Below are 18,888 nucleotides of genomic sequence, written 5' to 3'. Positions count from 1 at the left end.
TACTCTCATAAGGCCCAAGACAGATGATGCATGTGGTGGAATAAGATCTTTCTCTGGCAGAACTCAGCCCAGCCTGGCAGAGACTTTTTTTATGCCATGATGCCCACAAAAGGAGTGCTTTGCTCTCTCCTAAAGAAAAGGACAAAATGCCCCTTGAATCTCTCCTGCAGAAAAAGCTCCTGCCCTTCCTGTTTTATGGTGAAGTCAGCATCCCCTTGCTGGACATTCCCACATGACTCAGACTGGTCATTGCCTGTTACATGATGCCATAATCAGCTGGTGAGAAGGAGAGCAGGAGCCTGAACTCTGGGGAGGGAGCACATAAAGGCCCTCAATTCTGCTCCAGCAGTCTCCTCTCTACCTGCAGTCACATAGGACACCAGGTGTGTAGCAGGTGGGCGTGGTTTGGGGGGAAACAGCTTTGCGGGCAAAATCTGAACGCCTGGCAGGTCAAGTATGGCCTGCAGACCAGAGGTTCCCCAGCCCTGAGTTACAAGGGGAGGGGCTCCTGATGGCTACAGTTCTCTCTCTATCTCTCTCAAGAGAGCACCAGAGAGTTAGGAACATTGAACTTCCGAATCAAATACCTGACGTATCATATTCCTGCATCAAAGGCAGCTCTGTTGGGCAACTGTGGCTTCTAAGAAGGAGAAGAGCTGTCAGGGCCTAGAAGTCAGTCTCTCTGGAAGGAACACCCAAGGGTGGGGCTCACCTTTAAGAGTGCTGCTGGGTGCAGTTGGTGCCTATGGTTTACCACATGCCTCCCACATAACTTTCTGCCCAGATCTTAAGATCATCTTCAGAGGTTGCTACTACCAGAGAGGCCTCTGAGGCCTGTCAGTGGTCCTCAAAGAATTCTGTGATCGTTCCAGTATCAGGCTGAAGCCCTTTTAATCTACCCAAGCTTTTTAGATGCTGTTGATAAATGACTTTGCCTTACTTGCACTGACGTTAAGCAGTTTTCACATCTGCTGCTGCTCAGGTTATCCTACTTTCAAAGTTTTACTGTGCTAAATTGCTGCCTTAGGGAGCTTCCAGATGTGGACAGCTGAGCAGCACCTCATCATTGGTGTTCTGCTTAAAGCTGCAAGTGGAACAGCAACTCTGCTTCCAGACTTCTGAAATGCAGACAACATGCTGCAGCCAGGTGAGCAGTGTCTCATTCCCTGCCTTAAATATGAGTGTGTGGAGCGAGGAGATTGATATTTGTTTGGACAATGGGGGGGTGCAAATGGGTTTACTATTCGCTCCACCTTGCTACATGACTGCTCCACCCTGCTACAAGATGGGGGGAAAAACAGATATAAATGAAATACTATATCCATCTGTCATGGATGCTTTAGCTGAGATTCCTGCATTGCAGGGGGTTGGACTAGATGACCCTTTGTGTCCCTTCCAACTCTGCAATTCTATGATTCTATATAAAAAGGAAGGGTTTAAGAATCAATTCCCAGACAGAAATGCATCATTGTGTCGTGTTTTACCTGTTCAGCTCTAAAGAAAAACAGCAACAGAAGCTGAACAGGTAAAATATGACACAGGGATGTTTTGTTCACATCATGTAAATGGCCGGAAAAAGTGAGTGGACACTGTGTGGCTAGTCCCCAGTAAATTCTTAGTGTGGAAACAGTGATAGTTTAATTTCTTGGAATTCCTAGCCACTCAGGAAAACCTTTCATGGTTGAAGAGTGATATGTAAACTTATGTAAATAAACAACAGCCCTGCCCTCCAGGCCTACTCTGCACTGTGCACCACAGTTACTATGCATGTACGCCCATTTGTACCCCCAGCTTTCACTGAGTCTTAGCTGTTAAGTCAGGGACAGGCAGGAAGGCAAGTTATCCTCCATGCACATTTTAAACCCAGATCCAGCAACTATGGGAAAAGTTGCAGAAATCTGCCCTGTGCATTTAAATCTCTGCACTGCCGTCAAAGATGAGGAGGAAGCCACAGCAGTTCCTGCCTCTCCTTTGCCCTTGCCACAGCTGCTACTGCTGCAATAAGTACGTAGCAAAGGGGGGGGGGCATTCTCCCCCAGGCTGAGTTCCCCCACAGTCCAGTCTGCAGAACGAGATAAGGAAATGTCATGACCTGGTCCCTCTTCTAAGCATGGGTACCTGTTGCAGCACAGCACGGCTTAAGGGCCCAAGAGGAGCCCCCCCCCCCCGGCAACCTCTGGGGTGAGCTTTTGATTTATGCAATGCTTGAATTGGTAGGTCACAAACTGGACCCCTGTCAAGCGAGAGGGCGGCCCTGAAAGCTCTGGAATGCTTTTCCAGTTCATGTGTCCCCCCCCTCCTCACTCCATCTCCCCCCCCCCCCCCGCCACTTCACTATGCAGCCAAGACCTCACTTTTGCAGACATAAAAACCTGCCTTCAAGCAAGCGGAAAACTTCAAAAATTGCAGTTAGCCACTGAAATCAACCCCATGTGCATCTTCAAAATAAGCTCTCTCCTCTAGAGACTATCGGAAGGGCACCATCTAGTGGCAGCACTGCATTCACAATTCTGACCGCACAACTTGCATCAAAATCTTTGGGAAGAGATATCCTGGCACTGCAGGGAGCCCATCCGCCAGAGCAAGTACATGCAGAGTCTTCCTGAGATAAAGGAAGCAGGAGCCTGACAGCGACACATATGGGTCTAGCCAAACCAAACTCCCTCATGCTAAGGAGGCAAAGGGGTTTCATTTCCTTGGTGCCTGCAGAGCTTACAGAACAGAAGGCTTAGATATCTTTCATAGCTGTCAACGTTTTCCTTTTTTTAAGGGAAATTCCCTTATTCTGAATAGGATTCTTCGCAAGAAAAGGGAAAAGTTGACAGCTATGGATTTCTTCCCAGTAGTGACTCTACTGTAGCTGGACTGGTGCAGTTGTGTGGGTGCAGCTTAGTTGCACAAGCAGCTCACATGCCCCCAAACCCAGGGGAAGCCAATCACCTAAAGCAGCAGCAACCTAAGGCAGTCTTTGCCAACTTGGTGCCCTTCATATGTTTTGACTACAATTCCCATCAACCACAAAACATCTACAGATCTTATTATGGCTTGACCTAATAGTTTTTTTTTAATAGGTTTTTTCCTCTTGTGGTCCAACGCAGCAACATCTTGCTGCTTATTATTGTGTTATTATTTATCAGTTTTTACTGGGAGGCCTGATGTTAGGCAGAAACGTGGGGTATAAATATTGCAAATAATTAAATCATGTCTGCCTTGATTAACCCCCAAGAGCAAGTGCCCACCCTCAAAACACCAGCCACCACAACCTAAATGCTCCCAAAGAGAAGGTACCACCCGCTGCACAAGAAAAATAGGAACCACTATGAAATTCCATGCTCAGAGATCATTGCGAAAAGAACTGAAAATAAAACTGCTGATATCATAATGCCTTTACACAAATTTATGGTGTGACCACATTTGCAATACTGTGTAAAATTCTGGTCGCTTCACCTCAAAAGGATATTGCTGAGTTGAAAAGGTTGCAGAAAAGGGCAACCAAAATGACCAAGAGGATAGAGAGATTCCTCTCTGAGGAAAGGTTGCAGCTAAAAAGAAAGCCATTTTAGTTGACCAAAAAGACGAGGAAGAGGTGACATGGTGGAGGCAAATAAAATTATGCATGGAGTGGAGAAAGTGGTTAGAGAAAAGTTTTTCTCCCTCTCTCGTAACACTAGAACTCATGGACGTCCAATTTAGCTGAATGCTGGAAGATGCAGGACAGGTAAAAGAAAGTGCCATATTTTTCGGTCTATAAGACGCACCAGACCACAAGACGCACCTAGTTTTTGGAGGAGGAAAACAAGAAAAAAAATATTCTGAATCTCAGAAGCCAGAACAGCAAGAGGGATTGCTGCGCAGTGAAAGCAGCGATCCCTCTTGCTGTTCTGGCTTCTGGGATAGCTGCGCAGCCTGCATTCGCTCCATAAGCTGCACACACATTTCCCCTTACTTTTTAGGAGGAAAAAAGTGAGTCTTATAGAGCAAAAAATACGGTATTTCTTCACGCAATGAAGTTAAACTATGGAACGTCCCTTCCACTTGGATGACTTGAAAATAGGATTAGACAAATTCATTGAGAATAAGGCTATCAATGGTTACTAGCCACAATGACCACGCTCTGGCTCCCCTGCCCAAGGCAATATGCCTCTGAATCCCAGTTACTGGGAATCACAAGTGGGCAGGATGCTGTTGTGCTCAGATCCTGCTTGTGTGCTCCCCATAGGCATCTCTATGAGAACAGCAGGTTGGACTGCCTGATCCAGTCATTTATAAAGATGTTAGACAGGACAGGACAGAAGCCTGCAGCACGTCACTCTACTTGTCACTTTTTTCCAGGGCATCATTTGTCTGCATACCAGGAGAAGGCATTTTGCTTAATGAATTTCAGTTTGTCCAGCCGCCATGGAAGGCCAAGCGAAAAAGCCAGCAAGGCGAGAAGGTGCAGTTCCGCTTCCGAGGGTGGCCCCAGCATTCCACTGGGACTGGGACTCCAGTTCATGCATTTGAGCTCCGTGGGCGGAAAGAAAGGAGCACTTTGCAAGGGCAAAGTGATTTCCTTGTGAAGATTGGAGAGACAGGCAAAATGTGTGCAGGCCTCCCTGCAGACGCCTTTGCCCTGTGCTCAAAGGCCAAGCATTCCCAGGGAGCGGGATGACTGGGGCATTGTGCTCACGCCTTCAGTCCATATGGTGGGCATAGAGTTAAAGGGCTTCATTTTCTCATCCATGTCTGTGCTCTTGAAAGGGCACATTGGGGAAATGGAACAAAACAGCATCCACCCCCTACCCTGCATTTCAGCAGCCTTGTGCTCGGATGGCAGGAGGCAATTAAAAATCATTTCGAATGAGCTCATTTGCTTCTTCTGCTTCTTGTACAAGGACCATTGTGGCCTTGGCTTGTGTCTCTGAAATCTCAAGATTTACTCAGCAGCGAACCTGGGTGAGGGTTCAGTCCCATTTCCTGCCCTGAGGAAGCTGACGTTTTTCAATAAAAGGAATATGAGAGGACGCCTGTGTGACAGTTTGATTCTGTCCATTTGGACATGAAATAGAGACAGTGGTTTTCTGTCCCACTACAGGTGCAAACAGTCAACAATGAGGGGATGACTGTGTCATCACAGACGGCTGGGGTTATTTTGCATACATTTAAGATTAAACTGAATGTTCACAGTCTCCATACCTTTTGCATTTCTTTCCCATTTGATCTCCAGTTTTTATCATTTTATTTCAACACCCATCCCTGCCAGCTAAGACTCACCCTCCTTGCATCTGACAAAATAGCCTCTGTTCCACAAATATTTATGCCATAATAAATTTGTTTGTTTTTAATTTGCTGCAAGCCTGTTATGAGGAATGCAGAATAACCATGCAACGTTAGTCCCTATTTTGTTTTAATTAGGGAGATGAGTCGTAGGCAAACACTGTGACCAGGATTCCACAGAGAGCATGTAGATGCTGGAGAAAGCCTCCTGAGGCCAGATTGGAGGCCAAGAAAAGGAGCTGCCTGCCACCCCCACCAGCACCAACACCCCAAAGAAAAGGCAACCCAAAGTTCAAGAAGCAGCCCTCCTGCCCTGTGTCAAAGGCCCTTTCCAGCCATGACACATGCAAAATCAGAGACAAGACACTGAGATGGGAGGTCTTTTTCAGTCCATGCAGACTTGTTTCTCTGCTCCAACTGAGCAGGGACACAAGAAATCCTGGCTAGGAATTGGTTGCTATAAGTAAAAATTATTCTCTGTGGGGAGTGGGGTCGAAAGTTTTGTTTGCATTTTGATGAGAAACTACCTAACTTGTACTTTGCAAACCAATACACAGACTGAGACACAAGTATCCTTCCACATTCCCTTCAGAAGCTGCCTTGTATTGAGTCAGTGCATTTACCCATCTAGATTAGTGTAGTTGACACTGACTGGCAGCGGCAGCAGCAGCAGCAGCAGCAGCTCTCCAGGGTTTTACAGACAGGGAGCTTTAGGCACTGTGCTACTACTATTATTATAATTATTATATATTTATTTATACCCTGCCTTTTTCCCTGCTGGGGACTCATGATGAAAACGATGGCCCTCCTTTGCTAGGATGGATGGCTGAGGACAGGAGCAGACGGAGGGTCTCAAGACCCCCTCCTCCTTCTTAGTACAGACAGGCAAATAAACAGGGTCAGCTGCTCAAATTCCCTGGGAGTGGAGGAAATCTCATTAAAGAATTCTGGAAAGCCTAACCTCAAGCTATACACATTGCTCTATCATATTTGGTTCTCTGTGTTTATGCAGAATGAATAAATGCACATCCTTAAAGTTATTTGTTTATTGGCTGAAACTATAGCAATTTTTTTTTTCAACTTTTAAAATCTCATTATTAGTTCAGCAGCAGCAGGTGCTGAATGACTGAAGTTTTTCACTTGTGCTGAAATATTACTTGGCACCTTTCAGCTGCAAACTGGTGGCTGTGTGCATGGAGTCCTGCACCCTTTATTGTTACCAGGTAGCAGAGCTGGTGGCCAGCCTCAGGGGTCACAGTTTGGGGAGGTTTTGAACCTGGGACTCCAAAACTTTAACAACTACTGCACCCTGTATTGGCACACATTTCTGAAAGTTATATCCACTTTCAGACCAGCTTGCAATGGCAGGGAGCCTGTTTCCATGGACCGTGCCTTGCCCTCGGTGGCACCAGTTTCAAGCTGGAAAGCTGCTCTTTCCCCTTCTCAAACAGCGCTCTTTGGAATGTGCCGCGCGGTGACTTTTCCGCAAGGAGGGTTAGCCAGGTGCGCTAGAAGAGGTGCCTAAGAGAGATGGGGCTCATCCCAGGGCCCCCTTGGTCCTTCCCGCCAGCTGCCCAACAGGAGCAGAGCAGGAAGGTCACACTGCAACCCCGGCATCCTGGAGAGGCGGGCTGCCTCCGAAGACGGAGGCTCCGCCGTCCACCCCTCCCTCCCTCCGGGGATCTGTGCCACCTGAGCCGGGAGGCCGCCGGCTCGCTTCCCACCTGGAGGGATCCCGGCCTCCTCCAGCGCTTCGTAAACACTGAGAAACGGCGAAGAGCAGCGATGGATTGGTAGATGGGGTCGGGGGCAGCAACTCCGACCCCAGTTCCATGCACGAAGGAACTTCGGCGGCCCCAAAGCTCGGGCGCCTCCGAGATGGTCCGTGTCCGCCAGCCGGCAAAGTTCGGCTCCCGCTTCCCCTGCGGAGCTGGAACACCAGGCTCCGCCCGCTCCTCTCCCCGAGGCACTCTGCACATGCTCATAGGAGCCATCAGCCTTGCGCGCGCTGCCGCCCCCTCGGGCGCGACTCACCATGGCCGTTGTTGTTGACTCTGCGGCCGCCGCCGGCGGCAGGCTCTTCCCGGCACTGCTGCTGCTGCTGGAGGCGCCCAGCTGAGCCCGGCCCGCAGCCGCAGAGCCAGCCAGGCCGGCCCTGTAACCTGATCCCCCCTCCGCCCACCGCCCCGCCTTGCTCGGCGGGCTTCGCAGACTGCTCCGGCTCCCAAGGCCCCGCGGCCTCCCAGGAGCAAAGCGGAGGTAGCGGGGAGAAACAGCTCCCGGCCTCGGCTCCAGAGGCGCCCCCGGACCGCCCCTCAGGGCCCCGGGAGCGGGGTGGATGATTCCCCTCACGCCCCGCGACGCCTGGGTTCGCTTGGGGCGAAAGAACAGCTGCAAGGGAGCGAACGGGGTCCCACTGCTGCCCAGGCTGCGCCTCCATCCCGGCTAGAGGCTGTGCTAAAGGAGGCCAGAGAGAGGGCCGTCCCCGGCCTCGTTGCCCCAGGGTCGGAGGATCCCCCTGCCCGGGTGACTCGGGGAGCCCCTGTTGCTCACGCTGTTCTTTCTGCTTGCCCGGTCCCAGCGGCCTTGCTTGGTCCTCCAGTCTCCAGCACTCCGGGCTGTGGTCCTGCAAAGACTGTCCTTGGCCTCCTCAGTTTTGGGTTCGGGCTCCTGCTCCACGTTGCAGGGCTTGCCGGAGAGACGCCACCACTAGCCTCCTCTGCGCTCCCTACAACTCTGGCTTTGCCTGTAATGATCCTGGCACTGGCACCCTCCAGACCCCAGAGGCCTCTTGGCAACCCCTGGCACACACACAGGCCATCTAGACCTTGAACCAGTGCACCCTCTGGAGCCCCTGGTTGGCCTCTTCTAATGCCAGCCACATCCTCACCCAAGTGGATTCCCAAACTGTGTGGTGGGGAGAGGGGCCTAATGCCAGGAAGAGATGCCAAGCCTTGACACCACCCCTTGATTTTGGCCAACAGAGTGATGCCCAGCTTCGAGCCTGTCCTCAAGAGGCAGGCATGATGTTGGGTCCCTAAAACAAACCTGAGCCTTGAAATCAGCATTCTCTTTTGCCCCCCTCCCCATGACCCCAACCCATCTGACTGCACTTGTCCTTCAGCCTCTCTTAGCAAAAAGAAACCCTTTAACCCACCCACCCACAACAGCTCGGTCTGCCAGCATTACACTTGTCACCCCTTCCCTTCTGTGGTGCCAGGTTCCAAGGCCCTTCGTTGCCAATCCCAGGTGGCACCAATATGCAGGTATAGTTTAAAAGGCCAAGTAATTCCTGTAGCTGTTCAGGAACAATTTTTCTGGGGTGTATACTTGGCTTCTCAGTTGACAAGCTGAGTGCTACGAGTTCAGTGTTGCTGTGCTGTGCTTTTTGTACAATCTAAATAGGTCAGATTGGGAAAAGGGTCCTCAGCCTTTTGTGGTGCTTGAGTTTGTGTAAGAGGCAAACTCACGCCTAAACTGCCTACATTCTAATCCACCTCCTGGGCCTGCAAAAAGGACATTGACCAGATTATGTCCCTAATCCACTCTTTCAACACCCACTCCAATATGAAACCACATTTTTCAAAGGCAGCTCATGAAACTGACCCTCCCATGTGGTGCACCCATTCCCCAGAAAACTCAACAAGACAGCTGGGTGGTGAAATGCAGTTTTTATGCCACAAGGCCCCTGGGAATAAGTGTTGCATCACCCCTTCCAGTCTGTCCTGTCCCAGGTAGTGGGCATTGCTTGAACCCAAGTGGGTGGGTGTGCTATGTACAGTTTTCTAGAATTGCAGGCCACCTACCACTAGTCCCAATTTGGGATCAAGCAAACCAAGTCAGGTCTAGCAAAGGCCAGCAAGGTAAGGTCATATAATGCAGGGTGGGAAATCCAGATAAACAAGGTCAGGCAAAGCAGAGGTCAAGGTCCAAAAGGCAAGCAAGCAAGATGTTTAGCACCCTGGAGAGCTCCAAATGGAGTCTGGAGAGGCAGGCTGGAATGTTGCTCCAGCTACCAGCAAACCCAGGCTCAGGGACTACAGCTTCCTCTGGGCAGCTACTCCTGCCTCCTCCTAAGGAGTGGAGTCCTGACCAGGCCCACTTTGGCATTCTGTTTTTATAAATGTTTTTATTTTATTTTTTCAAATAACAGTAACAACAATAAAATTAATTGTCCAATAACAACCAACCCAAGCTTGTCCTCTTATATGTACAGATGTATCATGCATTATAATAAAGTTTCATTCAATTATTCTAAACGGTCTTGCCACATTTTCCCATGAGCATCAGGTGGCTTCCTTCATGCACTCAATAAATGATTCATGCACTCAATAAATATTTGCCGTGTATTATAGAATGAGAATGGATTGTGTTTGTCACTAGCTGCTCTGACTTGACAGGCCAGCTTCTTGGCCAATGCTATTGACCACACTCTAGGAGTCAATGTTAAGACCTGTTCCTGTTGTCCAGCTTCTGGCAATTTCCATACATGCTGCTGTTAGCAGAAAAGTTAGGAGCTCATTATTAGAATAATCTAGAGTGGGTGGGAGTCTAGAGCACTGAATAAGCTTGAGTTTGGGGCCCAAGATGCACTTGGCATTCCCGGCGTCTTCCCTTGAGCCCTGATTCATGGCAGGCTCTTTTTCTTAATGTTAGTCTTCATCCCATCCAGTGAATCCCTTGCCATCCTAGGTTCCCAGATGCCTTGGCAAAAGGGTAACACAGATCCCTGCCAACAGATAAGTGGCATGGTCAGCTTTTGGGTATTGATCCAACACGAGAAGGGGGAGAGCAGCCATCACTGGGGTGGTGTCTTTTGGTGGAGCTTCTCCCTGCTCTTTTTCCTTAACTTTCTCTCTTTGGGACAGGAGGCAAATGGATAGGGGCCGGGACTGATAGGGCACTGGGCTCAGCACCCTAGGAGTTAAAACTCCCATCAAAGCAGGAAGGGTTGACCCACCTGCCCCAGCCTCCTAGTTGCAGAAGTTCCACTCTGAGTGTCAGAACAGCCCTCACTGACCATGCACCAGAGAATGCCCAGATACAATGTCCAGGTGCCCAGTATGCCTGAAGGAATGCGTCCACTCCCATCGTTCAGCCCAGACACTGAGGTCCAGCTCCAAGAGTCTTCTGGTGGCTCCCTCACTGCAAGAAGTGAGGTTACCGGGAAGCAGGCAGAGGGCCTTCTTGGTAGTGGCGCCCGCCCTGTGGAATGTCCTCCCATCAGATTTCAAGGAAATGAACAACTACCTGACTTTTAGAAAACATCTGAAGGCAGCCCCATTTAGGGAAGTTTCTAATGTTTGATGTTTTCTCGTGTTTTTAATATTCTATTGGGAGGCGCCCAGAGTGGCTGGGGAAACCCAGCCAGATGGGCGGGGTATAAATAATAAATTACTGTACTATTACTACTACTTCACCGGGCTTACTGCCCCCAAGTGGTGAGTTTACAGACTACGTCATAGAAATGGTTAAATCCTGCCAGGCAGGTTTTCCCGTTTCCCCCACACTTCCTCGGCCTCTTTCTGCTAATCCTTGGCTTCAGACTCTCATTGATATATTCCTTTCTCCCAGTCTTTTATTTTGGCCCCATGCGGGTCAATACCTTCCCTGGAGCACCTGCTAAAAGCAGCAGCACCACCAGCCCAGCATATGAGGCAGCTTTGCCCAACCTGGTGCCTTTCAGATGTCTCAGACTGTGAATCCCAAAAGCTCCAGCCAGTGTGGGAATAAGAAAGGCTGTGTAAGACGTGGGACTTTCTCTCCTGGAAGCTCCACTGGGATGGACGGGGTTCTTGAGTATCTCCTTCCCTCGCAGGGGAGCTGGTGTGTGTCCTAGTAGGGGGCTGTAGCCAACACAAGCCTCCTGATTTTCCCAGCACCCAGCTAGTTCCCAACCCTGCCCTGTGGCCGACCACCAGGCACTCCTAACAAATCGCCAGCATCTGGTTCCACGGTAGGACACAAAGGTGGAACTTCCAAAAATCCCCCACTCCCTTATACACACACAGAAAGTTCAGCTTAATAAATGTTGGGAATGAAACATTACGGAAATGCCGATTGCAAGTCATGGAACCATAATCACAATCCTATCAAGGGAGGCTGAAGGCTTTTTCCTCTTAGAGAGGAAGTCATTTTGTGTGGCAAATTCCTCCACCGGTCACAGTCAATTGTTTCCAATGGCCAGGGGCCAAAGGCGGGAGGGAGGGGTCACAGCAACAGCCAGGAAATGGTCTGTTAAACTGGAACAAGGAGAGCAGTGCAGGGAGTGGGTGGCTATTCAGGTAAGGTCTCTCAGGGCTTCCAGTTCGATAAAACAGGCAGGAAGAAGAAGCAGGTCCCAGGCCCAGGCCCATCCAGGCCAAGATGGAGCAAATAACAGAGAATGCTCAGTTGCAGGGGGGGGGGGGAGTCATAAGGCAGCTGGTCTTGGCCCCCCCCCCCCCGCATATCAGAAGCTGTATCCTGAAGGTTGGGTGGGATCCCACCTTTTATCCGGGGCCTGAGCAGTCCAGAGGGAGAAAAAACAAAACTAGAAAAGAACTAAGCTATGGTAACATCCTTCATGGGGTTGGCACTCCTTTTCGTTAGTATCTCCAAGTTTTGGACAGCCCCTTCACCCAACATTTGTAGAACTGCAACTTTTAAGCACTTGCTTTTTCTCTCTCCACCCCCCCCCCCAATCCCTTTTTATTATTTGATTATCATTATTATATTTCTATATTGCCCTTCATTTGAGAGTCACAAAGCGGTTTACAATGTAAAACCACAAAAATGCATAACTAAGAAACAAACAAAATAAAAAAGACCTCACATTGTTTAGAAGGCTATAGATTATTTAATTAGCAAAGGCCTGGGAAAAGGGAATGTTTGTTTTTATTTATATACTAATTTCCCTCACGTGCAACATATTTTGAGATAGTAAGTCTGAGTTTCTTACTACAGTGGTACCTCTGGTTGCAGATTGGATCCGTTCCAGAGGTCCGGTCAGATCCTGTGGTTTCCGCAATCTGAAGACCGCTTCTGCGCATGCATGCGGGGGCGAGACCTGGTAAAATACTTCCGGGTTTGCCGCGCGTGCATCCCAAAGTTGACATAACCAGAGGGTTACGTAAATGGAGTGTACAGTGGTACCTTGGGTTACATACTCTTCAGGTTACATACACTTCAGGTTACAGACTCTGCTAACCCAGAAATAGTACCTTGGGTTAAGAACTTTGCTTCAGGATGAGAACAGAAATTGTGCAGCCGTGGCGCAGTGGCAGCAGGAGGCCCCATTACCTAAAGTGGTGCTTCAGGTTAAGAACAGTTTCAGGTTAAGAGCGGACCTCCGGAACGAATTAAGTACTTAACCCGAGGTACCACTGTACTGATTTTTGTTAGCTGTTCTGGGAGCACTTTCAGCTAAAGTGTGGGGTAAAAATAGTTTAAATAAACCCTGCTCTGTGTAGCCACCTGGGGTAGTTTAACATCTACTGTGAAGAGAAACATGGAGTGGGAATGCATCAGACCCTCAGTTCACTCTGATTCCTTAGTTTGTGGGAATAAATGCACCCCTTCCAACATGGTAAAGTTGGCAGAAATGCCCATGTGCAAAAAGCTCTCAATAGCTGAAATCTATAGCTAGGAAACGATTCAACCGCAGCACAAAGGCTAAGATTTCTGGCAACTCACTACTAGGACACACTGGTGGCCAAATAAATGAAACCCCCCTCCCTAGGCATTTCAGTGGGGTGTGGCTGACTTGAACTGGCCACTTTTCGGACACAGGAGAGGTGGAAGTCTGTGTGGGACCCCCACTCTGAGCATACAGGGAGACCTCTGCTATCCATGCGCCCACAAGGTGCACCCAGCATACTGAGAGTCAACATGGGTAGTGGTGAGTGTTGGACTAGGAGATTGGGGTTCATATTTGCACTCGGCTATGAAGCTGCCTAGGTGACTTTGGGCCAGTTTCTGCCCCAACCTACCTCACAGGGTTGTTGTGAGAATTAAATGAAGTGAAGGGAGAACCACGTACACCACCTTAAACTACTTGGATGAAAAGGTGGGATAGAAATGGAATGAAATAAATCAATGCAGAAGCCTGCACTACCTCGGCCAAGAGGAAAGTTAAGTTGCAGGCTACATTGGCGAGATCAGAAGCAAGAGAGGATTTGAAACAAAAGCTCTGGGAAATCTCTGGTCTCCTCCCATCTGTGGGAACCATAAACGAGCCCACTGCTGACCTCCTGCTCATCCCAGCAGAAGCTGCTCATTCAGATCAGAAAGGCTTCCCTCTTCCCTCCCCATCCTCTGCCAAGCCAGATCAAAAAGCCATTGGATTATCTTGGCAATGAAAAATGTTTATCTTGCTGACTCTTAATCACCTTCATTCCATGCTGAGCAGCTTTGCTGGCCTACAGGGGTCTGGATTAATGCTGTGGGCTCTCCAAGGGACAGAAGGGCAGCCTGTCTACAGCAGCCAGATGCTGTCTGCTGCTGAACCAGCCAATGCATTAACTGCTCCAGAATTAGGGCAAGTTGCCCCCCACCCACTGCCTTCCCCCTCCCCACAGGTTTGTCCTTCAGGCAGCCTCTTGGCTTTCATGCCTGTTGCTTCTGGGGGATCCTCCTTGGTGTTCCTGAGGCATTGCTTTCCCAGTTAATGGTGGCTCTACACAAGTGCTTGACATAGTGCTCATTATCCTGCGATGCTCTTCCTGATGGCCAAGATTCTGTAGCATTTACTCACAAGTAAGCTCTAGTCAGCAAAGGATTCCAGCAGTTAATTAACTGCTTCCTCCAAGTAGATTCAAATTGTGTTATTGCTTCCCGATCAAGGCAGCTGAAGAGTTAGTGGTAATACCTCATTTATTGTGCCTTGATTATTGTGCCTTTATGCTTATCGAATCTTTATTCTGCATTTCTTCCAAGCTACTCTCTTTTTCTCATCACAGCAACCTTGTGAGGTGGGATGGCAACCCTTCCTTCTTATATTTTCATTGAAGAATGAAAATAAAGCCTTCCCCCCTGCAAGAACAGAAACTTGACATTGGAACAGTGAAAAGAGGTTATATCGGGGCAGTTAATAGGCTATCAGTTACCAGTCCCCCACCCTTGCCTCTTAGGAAGCAGTAAAATGGGATGAACCTGCGAGCAGGAAATGTGTAATTAAAGCTACACTTTTAGAAAATTGGGGGGGGGGGCAGTTTGAACACAAGGGCACAGAACTGCATTCTTTTGCCACCACACAGTGTGGCTGACCTTTGGAAGCTCATTCAAACACACACTTTCATTTTCACTGCTGTTCTTTCCCCTTGTTCATCACATTAGAGAACCAGCAGCAGGAATGCGGCCTCTATACTGCTGCAAGCAACTGGTGTAAACTTTAAGAAGGGTTGTGGGTATAGGGCTGGCTCCGCTGCTGCCTGGGTTTAGACTCGCTCTGCAATCTTGCACTGTTGGACAACAGCTCACCTGCCCTTCGTCAGGTGCTAGAAGGCAACAGCGAAGCCTTTCAGATGACTTTAAAACAAGAAGTTGAAGAGCAGAGGGAAGAAACGCAGCGGAAATTCTTCCCAATGGCATTGAGAGTGGGGGTTAATAGCACAAGGCAATGTGAAATCCCAGCTGGACAGACTCCACATCTGAAAAAGGGACAGAGGAAAGAAAAGCCACCTCTACACCTCAGGAGGTTGGACACAGTCCTTGACATGAACTGACCTGGTACCATCTGGTCCAGAGGCCATGGAGCCCTCTGTTAACAGAGGGAGGGGAAGGAAGACCAGTGAAGGCATCCGTCTGGCACAAAGGTTTGGATTCTTCATCATTGTTATTATGTTATAGTTACGGATTTTAAAACAGGACTTTGTGGAAGGGTTTGTGTGGCATGAGAAGCCACAGGGATGTCTCTTCTAAGACAGGGTAGGGGGGCAATGTCCCAAAAAAGCCAGCTATCTTAAAATTTGAACCTCCTTAAAATATATTTGTTGTTACATTATTCAAAAGTCTCCGCTGCACAATATAGTAGACTACAATACTTTACTGTCAATCATATTGTTAACCTTACTGACTCCAGACGAGCTGCTTTTGCTCTCTGCTGTACATTGTGAAGGCCTTTGGCTATATGCAATAAAAAATTATTGATTGACTCCAGTCTAGCACCTCATGTTTCCCAAAGCTTATTTTCATGTGCAGAGAAACTGAGCCTGCCAGAAGCTTTATTTTGATCCAGCAGTTTAGGTTTTGCATTGTTCTTCTTAGTTAGCTGGCCAAAGAGCTGTTTGGCAAAGTCCTTTGATTAAATGCAGTTCTTGTATAGCTTATCTGAACTGCTGGTCTATTTATGAAAGAACAATGAAGTTAAAACTTAGTCCATCAGAAAGGTTAAGGGCACAATCTAAACCCACGATCCACCATGCTGGGGATGGTGGTGGATGCAGCATTGAAAGTGCAGGAGAGCCGCTGGAGGGCCTCCTGCTGGTGGCAGCACAAAACATCTCAGTGGCTACACCAGCTCCAGAGGGGAGTTGCTGCCACCAGCATTATGTGTATTTAAATAAGAACAAGACAGTGTAAGTCATGTGTAAGTCATGGGGGTGTCTAGATGTGCATATGAACTTAACAGGGCTTACTTTATTTTTTGGTTGCAATTTTGTTAATGCCGTTAATATTATTTTATAGATTATAAATGCTGTATTGATTTGTCAGTTGTATAAGATGACTTTTGCTTTAATTGTGGATATTTAGCTTGTTTTTTATTTGCTGCTTTGTTCACAGTGTTTTACCAATTGTTTCGCTGATGGTTTGTTAATTATTCTATACGATTTAAGCTGTATATGTTGATGTTCTATTATGCTCTGTCATGTTATTATTATTGTTTGTGAATCGCCTGAATGAAAAAGTGGCATAGAGATATAATCAGTAAATAAATCAAAGCAGGATTTTGCCTCCCCACCGCCACCTTCTGCGCAAGCTAGCTTGAAAAACAGGGCTACGGTGGAGATGGCGGATAGTGACGGTGCCCCATCTGGCTGGGATTTAGACTGCTCTGTAAGGAAGAAGCTCAGCTTTCTAAAGAGGCACACAGAGGAGAAGAGCAGGGCAGGGCAGGGCAGAGCCCATAACCCATCAGCAGAGCCTTCCAGTGCACCTCCAGCAAGAAGGGTCTTAGGAAGGGAGCTATCCAAAGTCAAAGTGGCGGGATAACAGTCTGACTCTATTCTTGCAGCTCCTGCTCTGCATGAGAATCTGGGTCAAGAAGCCTGAGCAGAACCAGCAAAGGCAGCTGTAAAATACAGGGCAAATTGTAGTTTAAATGCTGGTTCTAACGTAATTACAGTTCTTAACTAGCTTGTCTTTATTCCTTTGTATTTAGTAATGTTTTGAAACGCAGTAATCCACCTTGGAACCCAACTTGAGAGAGAGAGAGGCTGGATATGAATACATTATGTAATAATAATAATAGTAATAAAAGCCACCTGAAAACAAGGTGATGTCTACACATTAAGCAAACCCAAGAGGCTGGATTTGGGATGAGTAGACAAGCATGGGACTTGTTGAGAGAAATGGTGAGCACCGATGGATTTGGGACTGAGGGGTTGTTAGGACCAAAGCAACACCACCTGCCTCTCTAACCCCATTGCACTTCTGCAGAGGCCCTCCCAAGGTGGCCACCCTGAGGGAAAGTCGTGCTGCCTGGCAAAATCTGTTTCCTGAAAGTCCAGAGAGTGGATGCCTGTCTTATCTCAACAGGGATGCTGTTCCACAAAGCAGGGACTGTGGAGAAGGTTTCTGGTATTTCTGGCACTTTGAGGAGAGATGCTCCTGCAGAACGCAGGGCATAAAGGACAGGTACAAGATAAGGAAATCTCTCAAGTAACTTGGCCCTGAGCCCTTTATGTTAGTACCAACACCTTGAACTTGGGTAGCAGCTTGGCAGCCACTGCAAACCCTGCAAGCAAGGAAGGCGTTATGTGCTGGCAGTAGTTTGCCCCCCCCTCCCCCAAGCAACTTGGCCACTAAGTTCTGCACCAGGTGATGCCTCTGGACCAACTTCAAAGGTAGCCCTACATACAGCTCAGTCAGTAACAACATAAGATACTTAATCTCAGGGCTGTGGGTTCAAGCTCACATCCGGCAAAATGATTCCTGCATTGTAGGGGTTTGGACGAGATGACCCTTGTGGTCCCTTCCAACTCTATGATTCAATAAAGCTATGAAAATGAATTGATGGGTTTCAATCCATCCCTTTTACAGTGGACTCTCCTCACCTGTCAAAGTGATCTAGCAGCTGTGGTGAGTGATCCCAACATGGAACCCAGGAGTTCCCCTCTGCCTCTCTGGTTCTTCAAGTGCAGCATGTGGCAAGAAACAGGTTTGGTTTTCCTCCTACGGCTGCAACCACCAACATGGCAAGGTCAGGGTCCAGAAATCAGGGCAGCTTCTCAAACTCATTGGCCAGGCGATGTTCTGTTGTTCTTCCTCCCTGAAAGGCTCCAAAGGGAGGCTGCTGCCTTCTTAAGTGCAGAAAGTCCAGGGAGAGGGATGCCAGTCTGCCAGTCAGTGGGGCTGCATGCCCGGGAAGGCACGACTGTCACTCCTGCTGGTCACCCTTGTCTGTCTCTCCACAGCTCTCTGCTCCTCACTTGATGTCTTGCAAAAGAGAGACCCTGCTAGTCTCCTGGCCCCCACTGGGAAACATAAAACATATCCAAACACTGGAGAAAAACAGAGTAAGATATGCAATTTGATGCCCCAAAAAGTCTGGACTGGCTGCAGGGCTGCCGCCAGCAGCTGACTAGCCCTCTGAGTGCTGAGGAAGATTTTCCCCCACTTGTGGTCAGACCCAACAGCTCCAGCTCCTGCCTCAGAGACAGCTTGCTGAGGCGATGGGCTGCGGAAGGCCATCAGAGGTCTGGCATGGAGTTGAGGGCAGGCGCTGCCAAAACCAAGCGGGCTTCTAAGTGCATGTGCCCCACCACCAAAAAGGGGATGAGTTTCTAAAACCTCTAAGTTAGGATTGTGTAGCCACTCTCCAGAGAAACCAAGATCTCCCCCTACCAGAAGGGTGGAAAATAAGAATTCAGGTCACCCTCTGCCATGAATAAGAGTGAGTGGGGTGAGGTGGGAGGAGGTTGATGCTCACAGCCCAAGGCAGTCCTCCTCCAGTTTGGCCCTTGCAACTCTCTCATTACCCCTACTGTTATAACACACACATATCCTGCAATGCAATCCATCAACCACACTCAGAGCTGGCTCTACCTCTGGGCAAAAGGGACAGTTGTCATGTGTGCCAAGCTTCTTGGAGGTCTGAGAAAGCTGGCATATGGACCTCATAACTCCCCTCCCTCCCTCCCAACCAAGCAGAGAGGTCCCCTTTTAGGCAGGAAGTCACTGTTCTTTAGATCAAGGTGCTTCTGAATATTGGGGGGGGGGTCCTCCACTTTCAATGGAAGTATATTGGTGAAAAATAGCTCTGAAAAATAGGCTGTTTCTAAAGGGGCCACTTTCAGTCTTATGGACTATGATGCTCTGCACAAGGTCCAAAGCATGCACAGACAACCAGCATAAATCATTTGTGGCTTTGTAGGAGTAGGAGCTGGTCTTTCACATAGACAAACCAACTAGAATCAATGCAGGCCAATTTGC

The 18,888-nt window shown here is 48.6% G+C and overlaps 1 protein-coding gene and 1 long non-coding RNA gene across 4 annotated transcripts in view; one reads left to right on the top strand and one right to left on the bottom strand.

The window, feature by feature from the left end:
• The window catches only part of PLEKHG4 (pleckstrin homology and RhoGEF domain containing G4), a 59,403-nt gene extending 41,352 nt beyond the window's left edge, over positions 1-18,051 (bottom strand). The window contains exon 1 of one of the 3 annotated variants that reach the window (XM_083452771.1): positions 17,511-18,051. Coding sequence is in view for 2 of the 3 variants with exons in the window: in XM_083452765.1 (XP_083308891.1) it covers positions 6,981-7,250 (270 nt within the window). In the remaining variant the exon portion in view is untranslated. Of the gene's footprint in view, positions 1-6,980; positions 7,387-17,510 lie in introns of those variants that run through there. The other 2 variants (XM_083452767.1, XM_083452765.1) reach the window with 2 other exon arrangements.
• On the top strand, positions 812-5,172 carry LOC310683423. Its single transcript, XR_014514412.1, has 2 exons — positions 812-1,147; positions 4,333-5,172. It is a non-coding gene; the product is annotated as an uncharacterized lncRNA (long non-coding RNA).
• Positions 18,052-18,888: the final 837 nt, after the last annotated feature.

The sequence above is a fragment of the Podarcis tiliguerta genome (assembly GCF_965153285.1).
Source record: "Podarcis tiliguerta genome assembly, chromosome: 8".
Classification (NCBI taxonomy): Eukaryota; Metazoa; Chordata; class Lepidosauria; order Squamata; family Lacertidae; genus Podarcis; species Podarcis tiliguerta.
Note: the sequence above shows the minus strand (reverse complement) of the source record. Positions and strands in the feature narration are given on the sequence as shown.